The sequence below is a fragment of the Fundulus heteroclitus genome, chromosome 8, assembly GCF_011125445.2.
Source record: "Fundulus heteroclitus isolate FHET01 chromosome 8, MU-UCD_Fhet_4.1, whole genome shotgun sequence".
Lineage (NCBI taxonomy): Eukaryota > Metazoa > Chordata > Actinopteri > Cyprinodontiformes > Fundulidae > Fundulus > Fundulus heteroclitus.
In genome coordinates this window covers 9510619-9538122 of record NC_046368.1, presented here as the reverse complement: position 1 = coordinate 9538122, position 27504 = coordinate 9510619, and the positions used below count along the sequence as shown (strand labels likewise).

Here is a 27504-nt window from a genome sequence, read left to right as displayed (position 1 = left end):
CCGTGGCCATGTTTGGAGCCTGGTTTGTGATGTCTGCAGAGACATCAACTTCTGCTTCTTTAAAAAGAAAATTCTGGCTCAGAAGAATGCCACCCATTCTGTATACAACTATTAAGCTAAAGTTCTGTCATTCGTTCTTATTAATGTATAATGAATGGAGATTATTGATTCTCCTGACTGATTAATTGATTAGCACCGTTCTGTTAACACTGGACCTTTCCTATTCTGAGACGTTAGTTGGCAGCACATGCCAGTGCTGTGCAGCTCTTAATTTTTCCACAAATATTTATCAAGGGAGCAAATCCTGCCTCAAAGAAAAGGTCAACATTGCAATTATGTTTTTTTTTTATTTAGTTTCATTGAAGAGTGTATTTCGAATATTTCAATTATTGTATTGTACCTACATTATGTTTCTACATTTATTTTAATAAAAAGTAAATTAAATATATGTATGCTATATGATCTTATATTATTTACTTTAGCAAGGGATACACTTTTATTTTTGTTTTTCCTATATTTTTATGTTTAGTGTCTATTTGACACATTTGTGGGGGTCATTTCCTTCTCAAAGCAGCACTAGAGTGTTTTCTGTGCTCTTGGGCTCCCCCTACTGTTGAGGGAGGTATTAACTGTGTGGCTCAGGGTTCTGTACTTGAAAGGAATCTGTGATAAAACAGTGTGGGTCATTTTTGTAATCATCCATTCTGTCAGCTGTTTATTCATGACTTCGATCACTGGAAGACGTTTGCAATCCTGAATGACTATTAGAGAAATAAAGTAATATAGGTTTGTTGTGTTGCTTTATGAAGGGTCGGGTTTTCTCGTAAATAATGCTGAATTTTGAGAGTGCGTCTAAAAACATTGTACCTCACTTAACTATGTCCTCACATTAAATTCCCTTAACACTGCTCACCTTTTAAAGCAGCGCACTGCTTGCGGCGCTCCTGCCACACTCACAATGCTCTCTGACCATGTTACACGTTTGCAACTCACGCTCAATCTCCTCCACTTTGTCAAGATGACTACCTGCCAACTGGAATTTCAGTTTTTTAGGAAAGGGGCCAAAAACACCCACTGAGTCAAATCTGGCTACAAGGGAGGGTGGCAAGCAATAAAAAAAGTGGATTAGTGGATAGTCTGTCCTAAAATAAACTCCTAGTGCCAAAGTTCTGCACACTTGCAAGGATTGCCGTCTCCAGAAGCTTTGTAATCACCTAATTGTTCCAGGAAAAAATAGTTTTGCACAACATAACTGTTAGATTTAGTTGTTTGCCTTTGAGGCACAATTTAATACAGCTTATTATGTGAGCTGTCAGAATAAAAGTAGAGAGTAATAATACGAATTGGTGTATAATTTCAAAAGTTAAACATGTATGAGTTGAGCGTCCGCAGAGCCTGAGAGAGTAACCAAAGGGTTTCTAAGGATATAGAAATATATATCTTGAGTTGCATATATATATATATATATATATATAATAGAATGTATGTCCCTAGTTCCCAAGTAGACAATATTGTGTGAAATGTTGTCTCTTCTTTTATAATTTTCTATTAGTGAATTTATGCTGGGAGTCTGACCATTTTAATTTGGCTCGTTAATCAGCTGTGCTTCTTTTCCATTCAAAGCTTTATTTGAAAAGGAGTGATGCATTTTTTTTCTTCTCTTTATCTGAATTCTCTCCCCTGAGCAGCCAGCTGATAGATCGAAGTAACAGTGAGAGAGGGGTGGTAACCCTGTGATTGTTAAGCAATAGACGTTTATTTGTATAGCACATATCTCCATGATGAAAACATAATTACATCACTGGTTCATAATAAAGACTGAAATCGAGAAAGTTAATAATTTAACTAGAACTGTCAAGACAACTCTATACACATGTGCTTTTAACGTTGACTTGAAATATTTTTGCCGTTATCTGGGAGTTTGTTCCACATTAGTGGAGCATAAAAACTGAATTCTCCATATGTGGTTCTGAATGGGAAGACCTGGGTGGTGCTGGAAGGTTGATACAACAGCAACATATCTTTCATTTATTCTGGTGATAAGCCATTCAGTGGTTTAAAAACTGTGCTACTTTCTTAGATTTAGAGAGGCCAGTAGGTAAAACCTTACTTTACGGGTGGATCATTTGGACTTCACATTCTGTCACTTTATTTCTGCAATGACAATAATTGCAACAATAAACACTTTTTTTTATTAAATTATCATTCTCTCCCTGTATACAGTTAAAGCTTTATGCCTATAAATGAAGAGGCCGCTTCATTAATTAGTGTAACAGTGCTGATAATCAGTGCATGATGTTTTGAATTTTAACTGCAGATGATCAATAACTACATATTGATGATCCCAACTGTCAGGAAACCCCTTATTCTGGCAACAGGTGGGTTGATTTAGTCAAAGACAATGTGGATGTTACAATTTAGTTCTAAGGCCACACCCACACCTAGAATTTTAGCATGCTCTTCATTTCTTCTTGTTTGTTCAGCTAGAATGAGTTTAGTTGTGTTTTGATCCTTAATCCTGCCTATTTGAATCTAAAACGAGGATTTGTGTTTTAACTGCATTGTGTTGGACATAATTCTGACCCATCCATTCATATTCTGGAACCTCACTGACTGTTCGAGAGGTGCCCATGTGATAACACAGAAATATAAAAGTTTGAAAACTTTTGTAATACTCTGTACATTGCTCTATGGTCCACAAAATATGCTACAGATTTAGGTATTGAATAAAAGTGGCCTGGGAATGTAGCCTTGAGGAACCCCACATGCAATCTTGATCTGGTCAGATCAAAGTGCTCACTGTGGAGAATATTTATCCCTTTGGTTATTCCTCTCTTTATTACTAAAGTTTGTTTTATTAACAAAGACTAGAATGGAAAAGGGCTGTAAAATAATTTTTCCCAGCCAGCTGACTGGCAGTGGGCAGCTGAGAGAGGGGCAGCTTCAGTAATCAGATGGACTTAAGTTTTGAATCATAACTTTATCATACCCTGATAGAAGTAATTAGTCAATGCCTACTCATCTGACAATGAACAAATACAACAATGCTCATCCCTTCCCTGTGCTAAATTGGCTTTACAAGGTGATGCACATTGTTTTTTGTTTTGTTTTGTTTTTGTAAAAACATGACTTTGATGCTTTGAAACATGATTGGGAATTAGAAGATGCCTGGAAGATAAAAGAAGCCATTACAAAATACAAATTTAGGCAGTGAAATTATGATTGGATCTCTAAGCACTGGTCTTGCTTTGTGCAATCAAGGACATAGAGCAAAATGTGTTATGACTGAGAGAGAATTTAAAATGTGCACCATCAATATAGAGGCTGATCACCCTCCAGAAACCGCAACACAACACCTTGCAACTGTGACACGTGGAACCGAGGGACAGGGCCAGGCTTCAGGCAGGGTGAGAAAACAGCTCTGCAGTGAAAAAGACACACCTAAGTATAATTAAAACTTCTGACTCAGGGTCATAGCAGCACAACGTGACACCTTTGTTTTCATTTGATTCTTGCAAATCCAAGTGTGAACACATCACACATTCTGCTTTTTTAATTGCACAACAGAGGAATGGAATCGTCTGGCCTCCTCTTCATTTGATTTTTCCTTTCAGCTTTTTGCAAAGAACGGTGAGAGTGTGTTATGCTAGGGAATGTATGGGACATATCAAGCAAAACCCACATTTGTGGTTCTTAAATACATTTTGTTGTGTACTTGGAGTTTCTAGGAGTGCAGAAAATGTTTATGTAGTTTGTCCAGGTGCTGCATAGATATCTTTATATTCTCTTTGGGTCATATTTCTAACCTGTTCAGTTTTCACTATTCTCTCTGTATTTTGTTTTGAACAATTACATCACAGTATTTGCTGCAAAACTGCTGAATAAGGTCATAAACCTCTGGGTTGCCAAAGCTACAAGTGGATGAGTTAAAATGTTTGGTGTTTGGGTGTAATAACCAACACATTACGCCGTCTCCCAGCGTACTACAAAATCGGCCTGATGGGGTGGAGGGGAACGCTCTGTGACCTGGAGGGGTGTGAAGTGCCTCATTTGCATTTAAAGGGACAGCACCAAAACGACTTGCTCTGAAGCACACCTCAGAACAGGGGCATGAGAGGGGCTGCTGGAGCTACAATTATGAGGAAATCTGACCAAAGCATGGCAGTTCCACTTGATATAGACCAGAACTGATGGATTTGAATTTAAAAAGGAAGGCATTAAAAAGCATGATATGTTCCCCTTTAAGCTTCTTTTATGATAATTATTTTTTTAATGTAGATTGACTCTCAAATAAAGAAGCTGTTATGTAATTTTTTGGAATGGTATAACCTCTGCATGCCGAAATACTTTTGCTGCAAATAAAGTAAAGCTAGTTTATAGATTGATTACAAACATAGGTATATTCTGTAGGACTATAGAAAAAATGTGTTTTTCAAATACAGAAATGTTATGTTATGACCTACCACAAACTGACAAACTTTTTCCTTTCACTAAACTTTCTATTAATATTCCTAGAAACAACAAGCTTCTTAATTTTATCATGTATCGCTGTCTGTGTGCACCACATCCACATACGTTTCTTCTCTTCTACCAAATTACAGAAATAAAAACTTTTCAATGATAATCTGATTTATTGAGGTGCACCTGATGAAAGTTACGTTCCAAAAAAACTATAATGAACTGAATGAAATGATAGTAGAAATTGCCAAAATTTCTGAGGCATTGATATTTGCTGTTTGTCTTTGTACGGCAGGATCAAGATCTGAGTTCAAATGTGGCATCAACAAAATGCCACGCCGCTCCCGAGTGGCGCGCTGCCACCAGTAGAGACATTAGCCAGCCTCATGAGAGGGAATTATTCACCAGCGCGGAGCCGCGGCGCGGTGGCCGCCCAACTTTTAAAAGCCATTCGCCCTCATCAGCATGCATTATTCTATCTTTTTGTGTCTCTTCGCGTTGGCTGACGAGCGTCGCCCGCAGCTTCGTTCACATCACACATTCAGCCTGTTAGCGGTGTTTTCATAGTCGGGGAATGTGAAAAAATATTCAGTGGGAGGCGGGAAGAGAGGGGGCGAAGACTGAGGAGAGAAAAGGGTTACCGGAGGGGGGGGGTGGGGTGGGGTGGGGGGACTTGGACGAGCGACGCCTTGCGAAGACTTGCCAGCTTTGGCGCAGGCTTCTGGCCGTCCTCAAAGGTTAGCGGGCAGCAGCGCTTCCCTTCGGCCCAACGTGACATGACACTGCCGTCGCCCAGTTTGATGTGACGTGCTTTTATGCCGGCGAGTCGTTCACTTTCCGTCGCGTTGGACATCATGCAGGGTGGCAGCACAAAGAGAGCCCAATTAATAGTTTTTTTGGGGATTTTTTTTCCTCCCCCCCCCCTCCTCTTTGATCCGTCGCAGACAGACACGTCAAAGAGGCACGCCGGTGTCGCTCATACAGTGCTCAGTGCACAGATAATGTCTTTGGTCACCTCTTCATGCCGTTGTGTCCCTTCAGAGAGGACATTAATAAGACATGAGTCCTTCTGAAGCCTCGCTGCTGGCTGTTAGATTCAAAGTGACATAATCTCGCCCCCGAATAACTTCCTCCCACCTTGGAACGGGTCCTCCTACACATTCAGCTTTCCTCTGTGCTTACAGGAGCCTTGTGAGAAAAGTCTGTTTCCTACTGCGGCTTCTTAAAATACAAAAGGCCTTCATCTGTTTGAAAAAAAAAAGGATCTACTAATTGCATGCATGTTTGCAGTAATACAGGCTAGTAACGCCTCTCTTATTTTCTCACATTCCCCCCAGCCCCAGCTATATTATTTTTGAACCGCTTGATGACTGTATTTGTGCTTTGGAGGCCGAACGTTGAAAGAAAAACACAAGATTTAACTTTTTTCTTAACGGGATCCTTTTTTTTTAAAAGCAAGCTAAAGACATACCTATTCAGTTTTTTGTTTATGCTTTTTTTACACACTCCAGAGTCTCATCTGAGAGATGATCAGAAAACCTGAGTAAACACAAAGTGCAGTTTTCCAATAAGGATTTGATTCATGGCAGGAAAGACGGCATCCAGGCCACCCTGGCCTGATTGCACTAACAACCATCACTGTGAAGGGATTTCAGTCCACTCCTCTTCACATGGTAGTTTTAATAGAGGGCTTTTAAACATGAATGACCTGCTTACTGTTTCACAAATTAATCCGATTTAAGTCCTGACTTTGACTAGGCCTCTCGGAACCTCTTCTGGGTTTCTTTGTTTATTTACCTGCTAGCGTGCTTTGAGGCCTCGTCCTGAACTTAAAGGAACAATAAATAAGATATTTACAATAAAATCAACCTAAATTATTCTCATCTGTCACCTGGGATGGTAATAACATTCCCTATGAACAATCGGTCCTCTCCATCAACAATGTCTTAGTCACATTTTTCTCCTTTCCAACCTAAAGGTACAGTCTAGAACTACTTCAATTCAGAGTGTAGCCCGTGTTTACTTCCTGCTTCCTGAGCCAATCATATGAGAGTTCCCAGGATTCCCAACACAGAGCGCAGCCTTTGGTGTTTTATTTTGGCAAAAGAGCAGCAGCCTGCTAGCATGGAAGCCAGTAAGAGAAGCAGAGCTGAAATAAAACAGAATACAACATCATATACTTATCCTGTGGAAGTAAAAATTCAGTGGAGTTTCACAGCCACAGGACCGTTGGGTAAATGGCGGGTCTCTGTGAAAGGCATTGTGTATGTATTGATCCGATTTGAACTACTAGGTGTCATTATTCCTTATTATTCCTTTAAGTTCATGAAGTGATGGTCAGACATTGTCTTCCAGCAGAATTCATCGTTCCATCACTTCCAGCAACGTCATTCAGGTGACGATGAAGCCAAGGAGCCCCAGGCCAGCACACCACCACCATTGTGTTTACCTGTAGGTTGGATGTTCCTTTTCTGAAAGGCTGTTTTATGCTAAATGTAACACGAAACATACCTTCCAACAAAGTTCCCCGTTCAGTCCTCAGAATGTTTTACCAAAAGTCCATGGGATAAGAAGTTTTTGGTAGATTTTAGACAGGCCTTTATCTTCATTCATTTTGGTCGTGGAACTCTGCCATCGATGCCATTCATGCCCGAACATTTCAATAGTGAGTGAGAAACACTGACCTTATCTGAGGTAAATTGAGGCATGCAGGGCTTTTGTGGCGCCCCGGATGAGTCACCGATGTACTTGGAGTAATTTTGGCCAGTCTGTCATTCCAGGGAGGGTTTAACACTGTTCCCTTTCTGGATAATATGTCTTACTGTGGTGACTTGGAGTAACAAAGTCTTAGAAATGAGGTTTAACCCTTTCCAGACTGATATATATCAGACTTTTTTTACCAACTTTTCTTGTATTTCTTTAAAACGGGTCATGATGTGTTGCTTTTTTAGATCTTTTAGTCTACTTTATGTTGTTGATGATCTATGTAAGTTAATTCCTTAAATGTACAGATCTGGCAGTAATCAGGCCTAAGTGTGTCTCAGAAAAACAAAAATAAAAGACAATCTGGTTAATTCATGATTGAACAAGGAGCCATTTTGATTTTGATAGTTCTTTTTTTTCCTCTAGTAAATAAAATGAAGATGGGTAGTTATCACCAATGTTTTACTAAAATGCACAATTGTGTTCCACAGTTCTTCAGGCTGTAAAATTGTTGTTTGACCATTTTTAAGTGTTTTAAGGTCTGTGCAGCAGAGTAGTTGCCTACGAATGAAGTTTCATAATTCAAAACGAAGGCAGATTGGCAGAATCCCTGTCTATTTTATTTTATCTTATTTTATCCATTCAGCCGTTTATGCTCATGGCTGACGTGAATGAAGCCTTTCCATCACACCCAGCTAATAATTGACGTGGCGCTTGTGTGGCGGGGTCCAGCACTGTAACCCTGGTGATGCTGAGCGCCCAGAGTGACCTCTTTATCACCCGGACCAGACTTGTTTCCGCTCCTCATGTCCCGGCACCGATATGCGTCTCAGTTGCACACCTCGAAATCCCTGTGGTGAAACTCCTCCTCACACCTCTGTTTATTCCCTCTGCAGTGTGATCAGTGGTTGGGGGTGTTTTGGCAGGTCGCAAACTGTTACTGTGAAACTGTATCTCACATGCATGCGATAAATTGAACACATTAAGACATCAGATTAATTATTTTCTTTGATTATATGCATGTAGAAGGGGGCATCAAGGGTGCTCCTGTTGAGTCGCCTGCAGTACCTGAAACCACTTTTAGGATTTTCTTCTAACAAATGTGGAAATTCTCCAGTCCAAGCTTTATGGTGAATTTCTGTTTATTGTGAAGCTCTAATCTGCCGTTACCCTTTTCCTTTTTGAGATTTATCTTTAAGAGCTATTATGCACTATAATATAAGAAGAAATCTATTTTCCCTTTTGGGCTGCCATGTCAAAGCAGATGCAAAAAGCAATATGTAAAGCAACGTATGGATGATCAGAACCCTGACCTTCCCCCACCTGTTGCTGTGATTTTCTGGGGAATTTGACTGCTGGATTTAAAGCCACTGCACTTGTTTTTTTTTTTTTTTTTTTTTAAAAAGACTACCTCACTTTATTAAGGTAGAACAGTAGATAAGAAGCTACAAACTGCACATCTGTTACTAAGCTGACTTCAGCTTCTACCTGAACAGGTAGCCTGACTAACGAACCAGTTCACACCGGCTTCTTATACCGGTGTTACTCTGTAAAAGGGCAAATAAGGGCAAAAGGCCACACTCTCTACAAAAATTACTTGAAAACAATGAATAAAAAAAAAGAAAACAATGAATTTATGTATAAAAAGAACAATAGGTAATGGTATGGATTACATATTTAGAACTGTAATTCTGGGGATAATTGTTGCTTTTCCGTATGCGTAAATATCATATTACCACGATAGCCTGTAATCTATATTCAACTTTATCGTACGGTGAGCACCTCATTGTTAAAACCTACTTCTCAAAGCAAAGTGTGTAAACTAATGTTATGGGAACATTTATTGTGACTTTGTGTCGCTGCAGGAAAAGGCTACATGTTTAGCTAAAGCAAACTAGTAGGGTACCAGAAGAGAATTGTCCTCTAGATATGCATACTGTGTCCATATGTCACAGCACTCCATCAGGCTGATAGATGAAGGCACACTCGGTGTCTCTCCCCTCTTCCCTCATACCCCTGGCTCATTTCACACTGTTCAGCGTCCTCACTTCCCTGCCAGCCATCGGTCATGCTGGATGGGAAGATGCATCTTCCCCCCCTGTGGTTCTTTGTCATTAAAGCCAACCTGTGGCATGACCCGCTGCGCCGCCCTGCGAACTGTCCCTTTGGCCACAGTGCATGAATGTGGTCGGCAAGGTGTTGCACTTTTACTTTAGAGGCTCGCTAAAATCGCAGCTTCTGATTTGGCCCTGTCTGTATTCGTGCTGCGGACAGTTCCCATCTACACAGACGGCTCTTACAGCCCACCCACGTTCACAACAAGAAAAATGTCAGAGTACCAAATCCCTTTTACGCAGAGGGATAGGACCGTAGATGTGAGGAACGCTGCGGAGACTGAGTGGGATTCAGAACCTTTGCTGAACACACTTCAACACGTGAAGGATTAAACCGTCAACCTTTCAACTGAAAGAATGTCCTGCCATCCTATCTAGAACTGGATCGGTATCGCCATCGCCTTGCTGTCATTGCTACGTATGGATGGACTGCCCTGCACGTTCATTCATCACTGGCCGTGCAGGTTCTGTTCGGTTGAACGGTCTCTCAGCCAGTTTGGAAATGTTCTGCTCTTAAGGACCGCCTGTCCTTCCAAAGGCTTAGTCAGGGACATCAGGAGCCTTGTTGCTGCTTCGGACTGTGATTGACACATCTGATCATATTTGTGGACACTTTCCTATTGATCCTGTTCTATTCATTATGTACAGGCTTTTTCAGCAGAGTGAAGGTTACAGCTGAATGAAAGCGCAGGTGACCTGTGCTGTCCGGGGCTGCAGACTGCATTGCAATTAAATCCCGTGATTGCATTGCTGTTTATTGTTAGTGTGAGTTTGTATGGAGTGAATTTTGTTGCAAAATTGTTGCAAGCAAAGAACATGTTTTGTAAGTGGAAATTTGAGAACATAATGTTGAAAGTTGAAAACAATGCAAATTGGAGAACAGTAGGAGAACTCAACACGGTGAAAGAAATAGATCTTGATGTCCGCCAGCAGCCTAAGCCTACAGCAGCATAACTATAACTTTAAATAACAGCAATTAAACTTCTTAATCAAAAAAGTTTTTTAAGGCAATTTAGCTGTTTTCCCAGATTTTATTTCATCTAAAAATATCATCTGTTATTTTGCCAGAAACTGCTTTCAACAACTCCAACAACCTGTAGCCTCGTGTAATATCTAACAAGGTGAATAGAAATATCCTTAAAATCCTTCCCAGATCAGTGAGCAGCAGCAGCAACTGCTTGTCTAAGGTCGTTGCTGATGCTTTTCCGTCTTGTGCGTCGGATTAGCAGCACCCGACTACACCTTTGCAGATTAAATCCTATGGAGGCAGGAATGGTCTGCCGTCCCATGACTGCATGAAGAATTTCCTACTTTGCATGCAGAGGAACAGTAAGCATCCGTGAGGCGGGCATACTGTGCTGTCAGTGTCCTGCGATCTCATGAATAAAAGTCAGTTTATGTGAATATTGTTGTGTATATCATCTTTATACGAATATTTACATTCATTCTAGTTTTTTTTTTTCCTGCTGTTAGTTCCATTTATAGAACAGGTCTCATGAAATGTCTGCAGAAAGCATTTTGTTGGAGGTATTTTTCAATTTAAACTTACCAGTAGACTTAATGAAAAGCACAGAACATCTGTTGTGTCGACTTTTTTTCCACAGCACTAGCTGATCTGATCTGTTTGATGTACCAGCAATGCCAGTCTTAGTCACTTCACTTTCATTCTCTGTATGATGTTTCTTTCTCTTTTAGTTTGTACATTTGACACTTCCTGATGATCGGCCCCTTTTCACACCGTCTCAATCTATCTAGTATGCAGACTTTGTGATTCTGGTCTCCACTGGGAACTGTGGCATAATACATGAAGAGCGTGCAAGGTGTTTTTGAGCAATAAAAACTTTATGAAATCACTAGATTTAAAGTCTCATATGTCTTCAGGTTGTTGTGGGGGAAAAAAAAGAGAAACCTGACTCAGCCTTGATTTTACAATGTTTTGACATTCCGCTGCTGCTGTGAATGGAATCGGCTCCGATGGTTTAAAGTGCTCCCCGTTGCCTCGCGCTCCTCTCCATCTGTCAGGAGCATTAGGTGTCCCACAGACAGGGTCTTAATAGCTGTGGAGCGAAGGGGACAGCACCTCTAATGGAAGCCCTTTGTTCAGTTGTCACTTCCACCGCTCCCATGGAAACACCCTGCTGGCCAATCACACGAGCCTTGGAGGTAGCGGAGGCTGCATCGATCACAGCAAACTATCTTCACTTTGCTTGTTTTCTCTTCTCTCAACTCTCTTTGCCACCTGCTAATCGTTTTTTATATGGGACAATAAGGTGAAAGTTGCCCCTTTTTTTATCGCAAGAAACATGGAATTTAGCTTTTCCTTTCCCGGTGTCCATTACATAAAGCTATATCATGGTGTAATGATGATATGCGGTGCTTTTCATGTGTTGGCATGCAAAGCTATTTACCTCCTTACAAATTTATTGTGTTTTTGCTTTTTTGAACAAATCTGATTGTTCCCAAAAGGAATAAACTTGCATAATTACAAAAAAAAGCAGTTTTAAAATAATTTTCTTTATCAAGAAATAAAAGCTGTCCATACCCCCCCTGTCCATATGTGGAAATATAATTTCCTCACTTGTTCATTAGAGAATGAACTATGATTAACCACAGTTTTTTGCTTCATTTTCACTAGTCAGATTACTGTCTGGCCTGTAGAATCTAGAAGCATTTACGTAACTCAAACCTGTATGTGACAACCTTAAGTAGGCAAAGAGATCTTGAAAAAGTAACACCTCATGCAATGTATAGAAATTCAAGAACAGGTGAGAAACAAAGTCCTGGACAGCTTTCAGTCTGAAAAAGTATTTAAAACAATTTCTAAGGCCTTTGGACCGTTATCCACAGATACGGACACTGGGCAGCAGCAGATATAAGGTCAGTGTTTGTGATTCAACAGGAATAAAGATATCCATGGTAGAGTTTTGTGTCAAAAACCACACCTGACAAAAAATAAATACATAAAAAAAAATCCAATAATGACTCTCTCACAGCCCCCCCCCCCAAAAAAAAAAAAAGATCCCTAACAAAATGTGACCTAGCAAGAAAACCAAGGAGACCAGCAGAAAAACATGGGTGTTGTAGAGAGATGGCTTTGGTTTTTGATTGATTGATTTATTTTGCTACTTTAGGACCCAGACAACAAGCTGGGACATCTTAACAGACTCACAGTCAAAGCCTATTTTAAGCCAGAACATGAGGATGTAGAGGTTTTCTTTGGGAGTGACGAGGATGGATAGGATCAGGAACGAGGACGAGGACACCAGAGGGACAGGTTGTTGAGATGAAGCCGGAGAGGCCAGACTGAGATAGTGTGGTCAAGTACAGAGGAGGGATAGTGAGGACGTTAGTAGACGGATGTTGAGGCTGGAACTACCAGGCATGAGGTTTAGTGGAAGACCAAAGAGGAGATTTATGGCTGGAGTGAAAGAGGACCTGAAGGTTGGCCTGAGAGAAGATGGGATTAGATGCAGACAGATGACTCACTGCGGCGACGCCTGGAGAGGAAAAGCTGAAAGATGAAGAAGGGGTGATTAAAACATTATAAATACTAAAGACTGCAGGAAGAAATTTCTGCAAGGAAAAAAAACAAAAAAAGGCTGTGTTAAGAAAAGCTCTAAAAAGTCCAACAAAGGCATTTTAAAGTGACCTGGAGAAAGATGAAAGGTCAAATGCGCGATCTTCCGTGACCTGCAGCGGCTTGGTGAACATTTCCTGTGCTGAAGTCAGACGGAAATCTTTGTTCCTTCGCGTTTTAGAAGCCAGAGTTCACAGCTTATCCCTTCCCTCGAGTGCGTAGGAATGCCTCGCCCTTGACTTTGTATTAGCTGGATGTGAGTTGGCCTCGCCTACGTGCGTCTCTCCCGCTAAGTAAACACTGTGCTGTGTGATAAGGGTTTCAGAGAGAAAGGAGGACTGGGGGAGACGAGGAGACAGACGACAAAACGGATCGCGTGTCTCTCGGTAGACGGCACAATCAAGGACCACTGGGGAATCTGAAGGATTTATCTTCTGTAAATATAAGTTATACATGGACAAACAAGGATGAGGGCTCTGACTGTTAGACATATGTTTTGAATTTTAACATACCCATATTGCCACAGTTTTAACCATTTAAATCCTGATGCTTACAATAATAGTCAGGAATTTTATTGTATGAGACAAAAGATTTATTGTATATATTTAGTTTTACCTTGTTGCAATGATGGTTATATTTCCGTTTTGACAATAGACATAGATGTCAGATTCTAATGAAAATAGATTTTCTCCCGCTATATTTAAGTGTAAATCAAGTTCTAAATGTAGTGAAATGTTATTGTGGTATTTGAAGCAAAGATTAGATCAAGAAATCCACACAAAAAAACAACAACTGACCCATAAAAATCAAACAAGCTATTTATCAAGGCCACTTTTGATGGATTACAAAAAATTTTGGCTGCTTGAACACAAAGCGGTAAATTTTAGTCTAACTACTACTTTCATTGAGTGGTATCCCATGTTTTCAGCTGGATCCTTGGTGGTTCTGGACCTGAGCCCAAGTTCCTTTTCCCCCCGACGGAGACCGTTTGGATCAGATGGTCGAAACTTGAGTGCATTTGAGAGCTACAGCAGAACAAGGCTCCAAAACATTTAACAACACGGGTTTTGGAGCGAATAAAAATCCCTGGACTTCAAGAATTTTTCGCTTTAACTTCTGGGGTTTAATTTCTGACATTCGTGTCAATCAAGACAATCATGTCTTGTCATTAAGAACTTCAGCCTCACTGGCTAGAAACCCTTTCATGGCCTAAATCAAAGAGCATGATACCAAGAAATGCAGATTTATTGTCCCTAACTCCAAACACTCTGCATACAGGACGTCGCCCCTCCCTTCCCCCTGTTGCCTTTCTGTCTTATCTCCCCCAGCAGAGGGGTGTGGGCAGACCCTCCTCCCAAAGGCCAGCAGGATTATGCATGTTGGTCTAATCCCTCTCACTCTTTCGGCACTGCGTGTCAGGCTGACATGCACTGGCCTCTCCTGTGCACGCAGACGGACAAACGCACGCACACGAGCGCAGGCTTAGGTGGCCGTTCCTGATAAGACCGCGAGGAAGCTTTAGCCTCATGAGTCCAGCCTCGCCAGAACACAGGGGAAAATCCCGCTTCCTCCAGTGATCCTCCACCTCGGCCTTATCGTCACAACCTGCTCCAAAGCCCTAAACCCTTGTGTCGCCGCACGCCCCCAGAGGCTTTGTGTCACGGATCATCTCCGACGTGCGCCATGTGGCGGGTCGACTTCAAAACGCTGCCTTCACGACGCTGTTTGGTTTCATAGAGATTTTATTGGGAAATTGCTCAACCTGAAAACCTTCGAGAACTTCTCCCAGCACTTTCATTTTTAAATTTCTACAGACATATCCTCAGACATATTGAGCTTTAACAATATACATTTTTAACTACACCTTTTTTGCTTCAAGATAATACATTTGAACTAGTAAGGAGGTATTTTTGCTTACCATACCTGACAGTTGGTGCATTAGGTCCAAGCAGCTCAGGGTTTTTATCATTTTGTTTTCTCTAATATCTGGTTTTGGAGAAAAAACTGCAAATTGGCTGCAATCTTTAGTGAAGTGAACGTGTCAGTTTTGGAGCATTAGCTCATTTTTTTATTGGTACGCACCCTTGTAACCTATGTCAGTCTTCTGACATCTGACCCAGATTGTTCCCCCCAGATGATAGGAACTGGGTTAGGATGGTCAGGAACAAGCAAGGCCAAACCTGCCATGACCAGGAAGCTGCTAAAACGCCAGTGATTCCTATTGCACTGACCAACAGGCAAAACAGTGGTAAGGTCCAAGGAACTCTGAACATCTAAGAAGAAGTACCTCAGATGTGTTACTCACTTTCCAAAGTTGTTCAGAAAGTGGCCTCACTGATGAGAAATATGTCTGCTGCAGCTTTTAAACCTAAAAACCACTGTACCAGCTGTCAAGCATGGCAACTTCTTCAGTTTTCCCTTCAACTCCCTATATAATTGAAACAGCTTCCCTAATTCTGACAAGAGAAAATAATCAATATCTTCAAACATGTACACCAGTTCTTACTTTGATTATAAAGGTGTTTTTTTTTGTGCAATCAGACTACCCTAAATCAAAAAGTGCAATAATTTGCTTTTAAAGTTATCACAACAAAGTTTAACATTGTGAAATACATGCTACTATCTAGAGTTTAATCCACTAATCCTGGTATTTGTGCACTAAACCAACATTCGAAACATTTTTTGTGTGACTCTGATTTAATTGACACAGTTTGCTCCACTGAGCAACAAACTGCCTCTTATCACTTTCCTCAGTGTCATTTCAACCTTTGTCACAGAAAGCAATTCGGTCCCAGTTGGTTGGATGCTTCATAGCCAAGGAATACCGATAAAGAAGAGGCCACTCTGTGAAAAAGTTCACCGTAAATCAAAATTTACACTAAAAGATTTTTTCTCCGGTTTTGCTGTTGTTAATCTCCTTCTGTTAGTCGTAGCTGCATGCTGGCTCATCCTGAGATGACTTCATTATTTCATCACTGGTGCTTCTGCACCAGTTCTGCACAGCTTCCTCTGCTTCACCTGCTTACCGGACGTTTTTTTTTTCAGGTTCTTTTTTTGCCAGCTGCTAAAGAAGGTGTTAATGTGCAAAGGTGCAAGGTGGTGGTGTTGTTGTTATCCTGATCCTGATGATGCACGTTCAGGCATGTTGGGAGCTGTTTACCTCCAGGACAAGATTGGGAGCGCACGTTCAATGTGAGTGGGCGATCTTGGTGGAAGCGGTTTTGGGTCGACGCGATGCAGACTTCCTTGGAGCCTAATTTCTCTCATCATATATCAGTCCTCAATTAACCTTCATCCGAAACCCCCACTCGTAACTCTTTAGTTGTATGACGACATCCGCAGAGAGGAAAAAACGTACCCACGCCCGATTCTCGGCTTCACAGATTTCTTTCCACACGTGGCTGTCTGAGTGCCTCAGGTGGTGCTGCAGCCTAACAAGGCTGCGTCTCTCTCCTGTAAATAATAATCCCGAGTCTCCAATCAGCACTGCAGGCTTTGGTGTTGACACCATATTCACTGAGGGGGTTGCTGTTTCAGGACGTGTTCACACTTGGCAGGTTTAGTCTGATTAGAAAAGGAGCTCTGGAATAAATTCTGTATTCATGGAAATCATTTAAAGATGGAAGACAGACGCTTCCATCCATAGATTTAGTTTTCCGTCCGTCTATCGGCTCATCTATTCATCTGTCCGTCCGTCCATCCGTCCGTTTTTCTCTGCATCTGTTCATGTATCGATCTGTTCATCCATCTTTCCCTCCAAGTGTCCGTCAATCCATTTGTCTGTTTATACGCCCTTTTCTCTGTCTGTTCATACATCCTTTCTTACAGAGGTATTTGCAGGTTCCCTATTTATAGCCTGACATTTGTGAAAATATTCCTTGTGAACTTTTCATACATGAAAAATGGCTAAAACCCTCGCAGAGGAATCTGAACCTCTGAATCAGGACCGGTGTGGCATTCTTATTTGCGAAACTATAAGAACCATGGTGTGTGTGTGTGTGTGTGTGTGTGTGTGTTGATGCACACACGTACAGACACCTCCTGGCATGCAGCCGCTGTCATGCATGGGCGAGCGGACGCACGTCGGGTGAAACGGGACAGGGCGGCGGACCCGGCTGCAGCACATCGGCAGGTGCTGACGAGGCCGCAGCGATCCATGCTGCACTATTTGCCACCGATGCCCTTTTTCACAGAGCCTTGGAGTAAATCAATGCTGCAGGTCCTGAAGTTAAATAAGCTCTAACATCGATCGGTCGGTACATATTCTCGTCAATACCTTATCGACGGCTGCAAGGAAAGGCGTCACGGAGAGAGCCTCCAAACGCTTAACTCCATCTGCATCATGTTAAGCTAACACGCGGCGCTCATGTTTGCTGTAAGCCGGAGTGCCACGTATTGCGCTCGCGGGCTTCCAGCTGTTCAGTCCGGCTCACGACGCGTCTTTAAACGGGAGGCAGCCGTCCTTCAGCTCTTAAGGCCGGCCTGCGGGCTTTTCTTGCCCACCCATATGCAGTGAAATCCCCCATAATCAAGCAGCTGCAGGGTCTGCTTTGAAGAGATTTGGAGCACGATGTGGCAGGTGCCAATCTGAGTGGAATCGGGATTTGCGAAGGCCCGGCTGCTGATGGCTTTCACCAATTTGCCGGGAGACTGAGCGCCGTCATTCATGAGGCTCTGTGTGGTTCAGAGCTCTACCGCTGTATGTGTGTGTGTGCACATACAGAGATTAGACCTCTTACCTTTAACTTTTATCAGGAATAACAGAAATAAGCCATGTTCATGCTAAAAAAAAAAAACAGGAAAATAAGTATAATTTCTGGCTATTCTACCAAAGTCTAGATGCTTCACTGGATGAAGAACATTATTTGACCAAAAATGCACCGGATACAAATCCAAACATCACATTAAAGTTAGATTTAGTACTTTTCATATGCTTTACCTGCTGTAAATATTTGTTTCAGTAGCTTTATTTATTTTATTTTTTTGGGGGGGGGGGGGATTATTTAGAAATTCTGTTTTTTTCTGTCTAAATTAGTTATTTTTGCAATCATATGATTTTAGATATTTATTTATTCTTTAACATACTAGAGTCTGCACACAGCTTATTTGTTTTTTTTCTCACTCCAATTACATTGTCCTCGTACTCGTCAGCTTTCCCTTATACAGAAGAACTAAATTCTGGGTTTTGGTTGGTATATGCAGTTGTGGTAAGAAAATGTACACGGGAAGGTTTTTTTTTAAAGACTAGAAACACACGAAATACCCAAAAGTATTTAACATGATATGTAAATCCCTTCATTTAAAAGGCACATGCTCTCTCTATACAATGACTGGAGACTTTAGAATGACTTTAGACCCTTTTGGTTATGAATTATCTACACACACACACACACACACACACACACACACACACACACACACACACACACACACACACAGAGACAGAGTCAAAAAGCACAGAATAAAGAGGCCTGAACTAGCAGAGTGGGTTCGTAAATGGCAGAAAATCCTGAGGGCAGTGGGGTTCAGCCGTTCTTCCTCTGTCGGTCTATTATTGATGGACGTGGAAGGTTTCCTCTCTGCCATCTGCTCCCAGCTCTCCTCGCTCAATGCCCCATTGCTTCACGGATCCCGCTTTATCAGGCTGGCAGAACCTGAGCAACGACGCCTTATCGACTTGTTAATATTTCATAAATGCCGAGGAGAAAAGGGAAGTCGGGAATTTAGGGAGGAAGCTAAAGAATGATCGGATTAATCTTTTATTACCTGTACCCTTCTGTCCAGCGACTTCCTAACAATGCATTGATTTATGTCTGAAGATAAAACTGCTGTGGGACCCGTGACTGGATCGCAGCCACACCCTCCGCCCTGTCAATAGCGCACGGCCGCGCTTTCATTGTGATCTGAGCGCCGATTTGTGACGATGCATATTCATTCAAGCCCAGGTTGCCAGGGGGAACCCCACCCTGCAGGTTGTCTCATTGGCTGCAGGGCGGCCATGTGTGTTGTGGGCCTGGTGCCCAGCTGAGAGAGCAGGACACAGGACCAGAAACAACAAAGGTCGGTGTGTGTTTGCGTTTGACTTCACTTTGCGGTTAATCTCAAGGTAAACCCTCTTCACAGGCATGGAGTGCCACATGGAAACTGGTTTTTAGTTTCCAAGCCCATTGGTGAAGGGGCAGTGTTGGATAAAGGCTCTGTTTAGGGTTTGGAATAAAGTAGTTTAATGGTTTGGGGCGATGGAAACTTAAGTTATCACCCTATTGTGTGACTTGTCTTTCCCATATTCGTAATGAGGTTAGAGATGCTTTATTCTCTGCCCAGCCCCGAGTTAAGAGTCCCAGGGGGCCGAGAGATAAGAAGGGAACTAATAATGTGCAGAGATCCGAAGGCTCGGACTGCATCAAAGGATCAGATTATGGAGAGGGGAGGGTACTGGAGGCTGGAAGCAGAAAACACGGACCATGAGAAAAAAGAGCAATCAAACAGATAGGCCACCTCAGAGGAAGGACTGGGAGGTAGGAGCAGCAACATGATCAAACACAAAGGAGAAGGAAGAGTTCAGGCGCAGGCTTGAAATGTATGAAGCCACTGCATATCATCTGGATATGAATGGGAAAAGGAAATTATGGGATGGGAAAATGTGTAGTTCCAGATTAGATTCATTTTTCTTTCAACTCCCATCTATATGTCTATCCATCCAACCAGCTATCCATCCAAATCTTAAACTCTAAAGCCACAATCAGTTTTTAGGCCTCTTTCAGCAGTTGGTTTCTGTTTTTTTTTTTTTTTTTTTAACCTTTATACTGGAGCTGTCGCTTTATGCTTGTTCAGTATGAGGGATTGCTGCAAAGACTTTGATGCAATCAACTGGTTCCCTTATATAGGACATTTTGACTAATCTGTATAATCTGACCCAATCTGTATAATATGATTGAATTTGACTTTGTAAAGTGCCTTGAGATGACATGTTTTATGAACTGGCGCTACATAAATAAAATTGAATTGAATTGAGTTGAGTCCAGGAGTTTCTTAGCGTCAGCCTTACACAAACCTGTGAATACCTCCCATAAATTCAGAATCAGAAATACTGTAATAATCCCAGAGGGAAATTACTTAATTACTTGTCCATAGTGAAGTTGTGTATTTCCGCTTTGAAGATGGGCAAAGAAAGAAGAAAACGACTGAATTTGCTAAATTGGAGACTGATCAGGAATATAAATTGGGCGAGAAAAGAACATAGGAAGGCAGAGAACTGTAATTTGGAAGAAAAAAACGGGTCAAGGTGATAAACATTTAAAAATATACTTCACTGAAAAGCTATGTGGTCCGCATCTGATGCAATCTCCGTCTGTTTGTTCAGGCTTTCAACCAACTCACACACTGGACATATTTAACTGAGGCTACAAGCTCTCATGCACTGCCAACACTTAAAATCTCGTCATGGCTCCAATTTCTCTCATATATCCTGCTCCAGGAACAGGAACTAGCACATTTTAAAACACAGTCTTCCCATTATCACACGCGAAGCTGAAGGGGAGCAAACGCCTAACGTAGAGGAAAGTTAACTTGAGATTCAATATTAATAGGCTTTACCCTGAAATGTGTGAAAGTCACGCTAGCATTTGCCGTGCTGGCACACTGATGTCTGGTCTTGGCTGGCTTCGCTCCTCCTGTGACCTATCTGGGCGCAAGCCAGCGGCTTGGCTATCCTTTGAAATGGGACCATCCTCGCCCGAAGGCAGCTGTGTTTAGGCAGATCCACCCCAGCTGATCACACCAGGCCATATTTAATTATTAATTGCTCTTAAATACTAACTTTAGCTGCCATCTGATGGTTTCTTTGACATTTTATATGCTTTCAGTTATTGTGCCTTAAATTTATCTAATCTGTCCTTGATTCAAATGGAAGCTACTACAGTTTTATTAAACTAATAAAGGCAATGGGGCCGTAACACCATATGTGACCTCCTTCCTGTAGCAGGGCCGGGTGGGCAGAGTGCCACCAGGGAGCATAATGGATATATCCCTAATGATTTCTTGGACATCCCGACCACAGAGCCCCTCTTTTCTCCCTATTTGGGACTTGCAGATCCTGGACAACTTTACTAAATATCAAACCTGTTTTGCTGGAAACTGGAAAAACAAACAAGGTGCAATGACCGGAGGCCTATCTCACAAAACCAAGATAGAGGATTAAGCCGGGATGTTCCAGATATCCTGGTTGAATTAAGCCTGGACTCGGTTTCACAAAAGCAGTAACACATACGTTACCATGCTGATTTATTCTGTGCAGCTAGCCTGCTCCTGACCAGGCTAACAGCCAGGCTTAGTCAATCCGGGTGACTTATCTGTTCAGTCATCGGTCACACCGATGAGAAACCAACACGTTTTGTCAGTGGTTCTGTTTCCTTATCTGTGTGTGTTTGTTTTTTATGACTTGCATTAAAATACCACTGATACACATTGGTGTTCAGTGAAGTACTATATTTTAAAATTACGTTGGTAGCCTATGCCATTATTAACTTTATTATTATGCATGTGGGCACTGTTAATGTTCAACTGTGTTTGAAGGCTGCTGTTGTTCTGAGTTTGTCAGAAAGGCCTTTAATAGACTATTTCATGTGTTAAAGGTGTTAGAATGGCTGATGAAGAAGCAAAGGCGTTGTCAATTCTGGTGTTACACCATTTTCCATGAAATTCTGCAGGTCTAGAGGGCGCTGCTTGGCTGACTCCTCCAGAAAAAAAACATATTAGCCATCAAGTGCACAAAATACGCAATCTCACAGCCCCTAAAAGGAAAAAAAATATTATACAAACCATAAGTCTCAGTGACCTAATAACTGGTAATGGAAAGAATATTATGTTATTTGATGTATTTTGTTTTATCATGAATAGGTAATTTCATTACTTTAACTTCTTTTGGTTTGTTTGATGCTTAGTGTTTTAAATGCAAACAGTATTTGTATTAATGAATGCCCTTATTAAAATCGGATATGAGGTGAACATTGTTTGGCAAAGGCTCTCTGCTGAAAAAGTTTTTTCCTTTTATACTGCTCTACTGCTTCAGGAGTTTTGGAAGGGTCAGTGAAACAGCACCCTCTAGAGATACAGAATAGAACAGATCAGAGAAAACGGTTTACCTTTTTTTTGCCTTAAAAAAATAGCTACAAAAGGATGTGTTTTCCTTTAAAATAGCAGCAGTGTTTCCTTTCTTGACTCTGATGTGCTCCAGTTCCTCATAAGGCTCCATCAAAGGATGCTGCTTGTTTGGTTTGAAGATTGGCACTCACAATTCATTGTAGCATCAGGTGAATCTGGGATCGACCTCATGGTCTTTTGTAGACAGCCAGGGTCACGTATGTAGCTGGAATACTTACAACCTGGCTTGGCTTAGTCACGTTTCCTCAGTTTTGTGAAACGTTAAGAGCCAGGGTGCTCTGATCATGCTATATTAACCCTGGCTTTAGCGTTTATACTGCATTTCCAAATTTGGCTTTTGTGAAATAGGCCTCTGGTTAAATAAGTGTGCACACCCGTAAACAAAACAGTTGCTTGAAGCAGACTTGTCTACTATTTCAACGTTTAGCCTCTCATTGACTTGGTAATATGCAAAAATTCCCAGATTGTGGGAGCATCTCTTGTCTTTAGAACTTCTCAGGACATTGCACATCACATGTTTACTTTAGCTCTTGGCTCATCATTCTAATACCTTTTTATGGTGTTGTCGCATCATTTGGATGAACCATTGGATTCACCATCTTAAATTAAAAAAAATCCTCTTCACCTTTTTTCGTTATGAGCCGACCAAAATATCTGTCAGCATCCGTCTGGGGCTGGTTTATACCTTTACATCTGAGAGAGTTAAGGCTGCTTTATGCTTGACACACAAACGTACCGTGTGGAAATTAGACGTCTGGACACAACAACGGCTTTGCCTCCGAAGTAGCACTATTCTCCTAGACTCTAGAGGGCAGTGTTGTGCTCCTATACCAAAAGCGTGATATACCCCAATACACATAGAAATAGAAAACACTGTTGTTTCCAACATTTTAAAGCCTCTTCCTTTCTTCCAAGAATGGCGGTGATTTCTCTCCAGGAATAAAATATTGGTCTATCACAGTGATTTTTATGGACTGAATCATAAAGATATCTATATTTAGGGACCTCCAGCAGAAGGAGCGCTTGCTGGTCCACCATGTTTTTCAGCTCTGGACTGTCTGCGTAGTCAGGGATATTACTAGGTGCGCAGTATGGAAACTTTTGGCCATGTTGAGGGGCACTGTTGCCAAAATGACATAATTTGCCCATTTGGACCTCACATATCCGTCATGCATTAACCAGGCCTAACACTTTGAGGTTGTTTTTAGCCCAGTGTAGTTGTTTTTGGATATTACAACCTTTTACTCAGCTCTTTACTCATAAAAGATTGAGAATGCTTATGAACATTTTCTCTGACCCAAAGAGATTTATTTGCTTTTGTTAGTTGTTGTTTTTCTGACATTAAACGTGTAAAAAAAAAAAAATATTATTTGTCATTTTGCGACATCACACAAACAAATCATGTTCTCAGGGGTGTGGACACGTCTACATTCAGAGTAGTTTGTTATGGTAGATTTCACCTTGCATAGGATCCATTGTGTCAGGAATTTCTATGACAAAAGAAAATAATCCCTTATTAGTCTTGTGGGTAAATTGTCTGTAATACACCGCTTAAATGTAAATGAAGGTGATCTACTCACACTAAAAACCTGTGCTCCATATAATCCCTGCTCTTTCTGTGACTGATTACGTACATTAAGCACCATGAATAGAGAGAGTTTGAGGTTTTGGTCAACAGCACTTGTATAGAAGTGCTTCACGGTCCTAAAGTGCCAGCCTTTCATGCAGGAGAGCCATTAGCACCGGCTCAACCAGGATGATGAATACCACGGGTGTGATGCGGTCGCATTGTGTGCTTAGAGAAAAGGGACTCTGATGAGAGGTTGTGGAAGACACACCTGCTTACAAAGAGGGGTTGAGATAACAACTCTATCCTCCTTGTCAAGGAGACATCTGGCTTTGCCATGGTGTTGCAACCTGAAACACACCCAGGAGTGGTTAATGAGGCATAGGAGACAAGGTTTGGGTTGTGTGTTGTTAAATTTGTGTGTGCATGTCTGTTTTGGTGGGTGCTATTTCCTGCATTAGCCTGCGAGCATGCCATCTGTGGTACTCAACCGCTAACCCTGCTTTGTGTGCCTTGTAAACCGTGTTAAATCTTTACAGGAAGAAAATTAACCTTTTTTTTATGCTGTAATCGACTTTACCACCGTGGTTGTAAAAAAAATAAAATAAATACAGGAATGTGAATGGCCAATAAGTTAAATGTGTATTGTCTCCGAGGACAGCATACTTCTCTGTCTCAATTTAATTAGCTTTTTCATAAATGTTTTTTTTTTTGCAGCTTTTTGGGTATTGACCAAATTTGGTGCTTTTTTGTCCTTTTTGTGGCACTAGTGGCATTTAATGAAAGTAGGTCGATAGGAAGGGGCCTGAGAGAGTGGTGGAAGACATGTAGCAAATGTCACAGGCAGGATTTGAACTCGGTAGGGCCGCGTCAAGGACTAAGGCCTCTGTATATGGGCCTCTCGCGCTACCCCAGCGCCACCGCTGTACCCAATATTGGTGCATTTGTCTTAGTAGTTGAAGTCTTGGGTGACCCCACCCATACCCTACACACACAGTTTAAGCACCTCCAGGTGGGAAATATGCCCTACCAGGATTAGAACGAGCAGACTGAAGAACTCTCTTATCCCCACAATTGTTGGCTTTTTAAGCAAACTCTAGTCATAAATGTCCTGATTTAAAGGCAGTTTAACTTAGTTCTAGTTTATACATTTTATTTTAGTTTTAAGGTATGCTTTAGATTGATCTCTTTTTAACTTTATGAACTTGCCTCTTATTTTCAGGTCTCGTCAATGGTCTGTGTAATTGCTTGTATGATTGTGTGATGGTTGCTTCTTCTAGTTGTAAACGCCCTTTGTGGACCTATTAAAGTGAAGTCTGAAGTCTAAAGTTCAGACAAAATATGATCAAAATTAACAATGGAATGCTATGAGAAAAAGCTGTAGATCCTTCATGGGTACTGGTCGTTCCACCTCTTTGCTGTTTAGTGATTCTGGCGGTTTCATATTCGCACAAGGGTCTGGCAAGCTAATGGTGGCTAGCTAGTTAGCTTGCTTTGGCGTTAAACCTGCAAAAGGCTGTTTGTTTTACCGTCAGACATGTTGATTCTTAACGCCTAAATAAGAGTGATGGTCACTAGCTATAACTGTTGAGGTTGTCTGCTAACAAAACATTTGAAAACTAACAGGTTTATCTTTTGTGGCATCCCAAACCAGAAATGCAACTAAAACATGCCCTGCAGTCAGGATTCTAAGTTTGAGCACTCAGTTCAAATTCAATATAGCTGTCAAGCATATAAAAAGCAGTGAAAATTAGAATATACCACCACTGTTTGTGAATATTTTCCTTTAGTGTTTGGATGCATAAAATCAAGAGAAATACCTTGCTTTTGTCTTTGTGCTGTTAATAGTAATAGATAGAAGTAAAATACAAAAAAAAAATCTGGTTTTGAAACTGTAACCTCATACATAAACTACTGAAAAGCAGATTTTTAGTAAAATATATGATTAGACTAATGTAATCCGCGCTGCACATCTTGTACTTTGAATGGGACTGTAGCAGTTCTGATTGACTTTGTCTTGGCACAAAGACCAGGAGGGTTACCTTTGTCGGGACTGCATTAGAGGCCTAGTTTTAAGTAACTGTTTAATTTATTCCTTTTTATTTTAGTTAGTTATTTTTCAAGTTTAATGAATTTTATCATTCATAGTAAATATTTATGTCTGTATTGTTTAAGCTCTGCTCAGGATGAGCTATGTCTGTATCAAAAATATTTATTTTTTGATTGATTGATTGGTTGGTTGGTTAATTATCACAACCAATTTTTTTTCATTACATTTGTGTAATAGCCTTATGTTTTTTTTTTTAAATTGGATGTTATTAATACAATTTCCTTAAATTTATTTAGTTTCAGATTTGCTTATTTAGTTTATTTATGCACCAACTTAAGTAGCAGTTTTGATTTCCTGAACATATTATCTTGCTTTGCTCTTCTTTATTTAAAACCATAAAAAATAATACATTTTACAGTTTGTTCACTGTTTTTGCTTTTGTCTGTTTCAGGTAATCTCTGCCCTGTCGAGGATCTCTCACCACAGCATTGCACAAGTCAAAGGCATCAGGTATGTGTGCAACACGCAAATCACTCATTTATCACTTCTGCCATGTGGGCGCTACAAGAATATAAATGTTAAGAAGAAAAAGCCATTTAGATAAAAATATTCCCCATTTTCTTCATAGGCAATACATTGAAATGGATGGTGCTATTAACATCTGCTGCTCGCTTAAGAGTCAATTTGCATTTTAGGCAATTAGCTGCAGCTTTTCGCCGGCATTATCTTTCAGGGGAGAAATGCTCCACAATGCATTTCCATCTGTCACTCAAATCGGTCCTTCGTCATTCTGAGTCAGATCCTTTATTACATGCAAGAGCAGTCCTTTTGCAGCAAGGCTCAGGAAGCCTTTGTCTTGTTTTTTTTGCTGGTATGTACGGTGGCCCTGAAGTGCAAACCACATAAATAAATCTCTAAACACAACTACAAATTGGAAAAAACAGAACAGCATATTCAAAACCACATTACAACATTACCTTGAAACAACTACAAATTAAAAAACACAACAAAATATTGAGACACATAATAATGGAAGTAATGGTGAATGTAGTTGTTTCTAGATGTTCCGTAAAGTTTTGTTAAAACTTGAATAAAACCTCCAAAAAACGTAGATATAGGGCGGTATCTCTTATTAGAAAGCTGTTGCGCAATATGATCCGATAATATTAAGATCCTTACATCGTAGCAAGACGAAGTAAGGTAAGAAAAAAGCAGCACAGCTGTTGATAACAGTCTTTTATGGAGAGCTAACCGCTACTGCTTTGGGTAGATCTGTAGCGAGAGGGACTGACAGAAAGCTTTGAATCATTTTGAAAAGTCTAGATCATATTTGTTGGGGCTGTGAATTGCCAAGCAATGCAGGCCATTGCATAACAATCTTATGGAAAGATGGAATCCTTAACCTTCTGAATAATAAAGTTTTACCATGTTAGGCAACCTGATTATTTAAATTAGTTCTGCAATTTACTCTGTGGCTACCTATTTGCTAAATGGTAATTTAAGGAAATATCTTGAATCTAAATTTGCTCTTCTCAAGATCCCAGTAACCTTGGCATTCGTGCCTCAGACCCTCTATGTGCGTTTGGAAGCTGACCTCATGTTTATCCATCTCACCCACAGTTTAAGCCTGTGTCACTTATTATTCATCCTCTTTGCTGCTGATTATCTTTGCTGTCCTCAGCAAACCCCACTTTAACCCTCACCCTGTCTGTCCTACCTGTTCGCTGATCCCTGCGCTTTCCTCCCGTGCTCAGGCCTCTGACCTCAGCTTTAGCATCATGATACAGGATCTGTAAGGGTTTTGTGGTGTTCACGGTGTCACAGGCGCATAGTTCAAAAGTCAAGGCATGAGAGTCGGTTGCTGATGGCGCAA

General features: G+C 41.0%; 1 protein-coding gene across 11 annotated transcripts in view; it reads left to right on the top strand.

Moving 5' to 3' along the window:
• The window catches only part of vav2 (vav 2 guanine nucleotide exchange factor), a 275668-nt gene that overhangs the window by 161990 nt on the left and 86174 nt on the right, over nt 1-27504 (top strand). For all 11 annotated transcript variants that reach the window (XM_036140080.1, XM_036140078.1, XM_036140076.1 and 8 more), the window contains exon 3: nt 26083-26141. In XM_036140080.1, coding sequence (XP_035995973.1) covers nt 26083-26141 — 59 coding nt within the window. The remainder of the gene's footprint in view (nt 1-26082; nt 26142-27504) is intronic.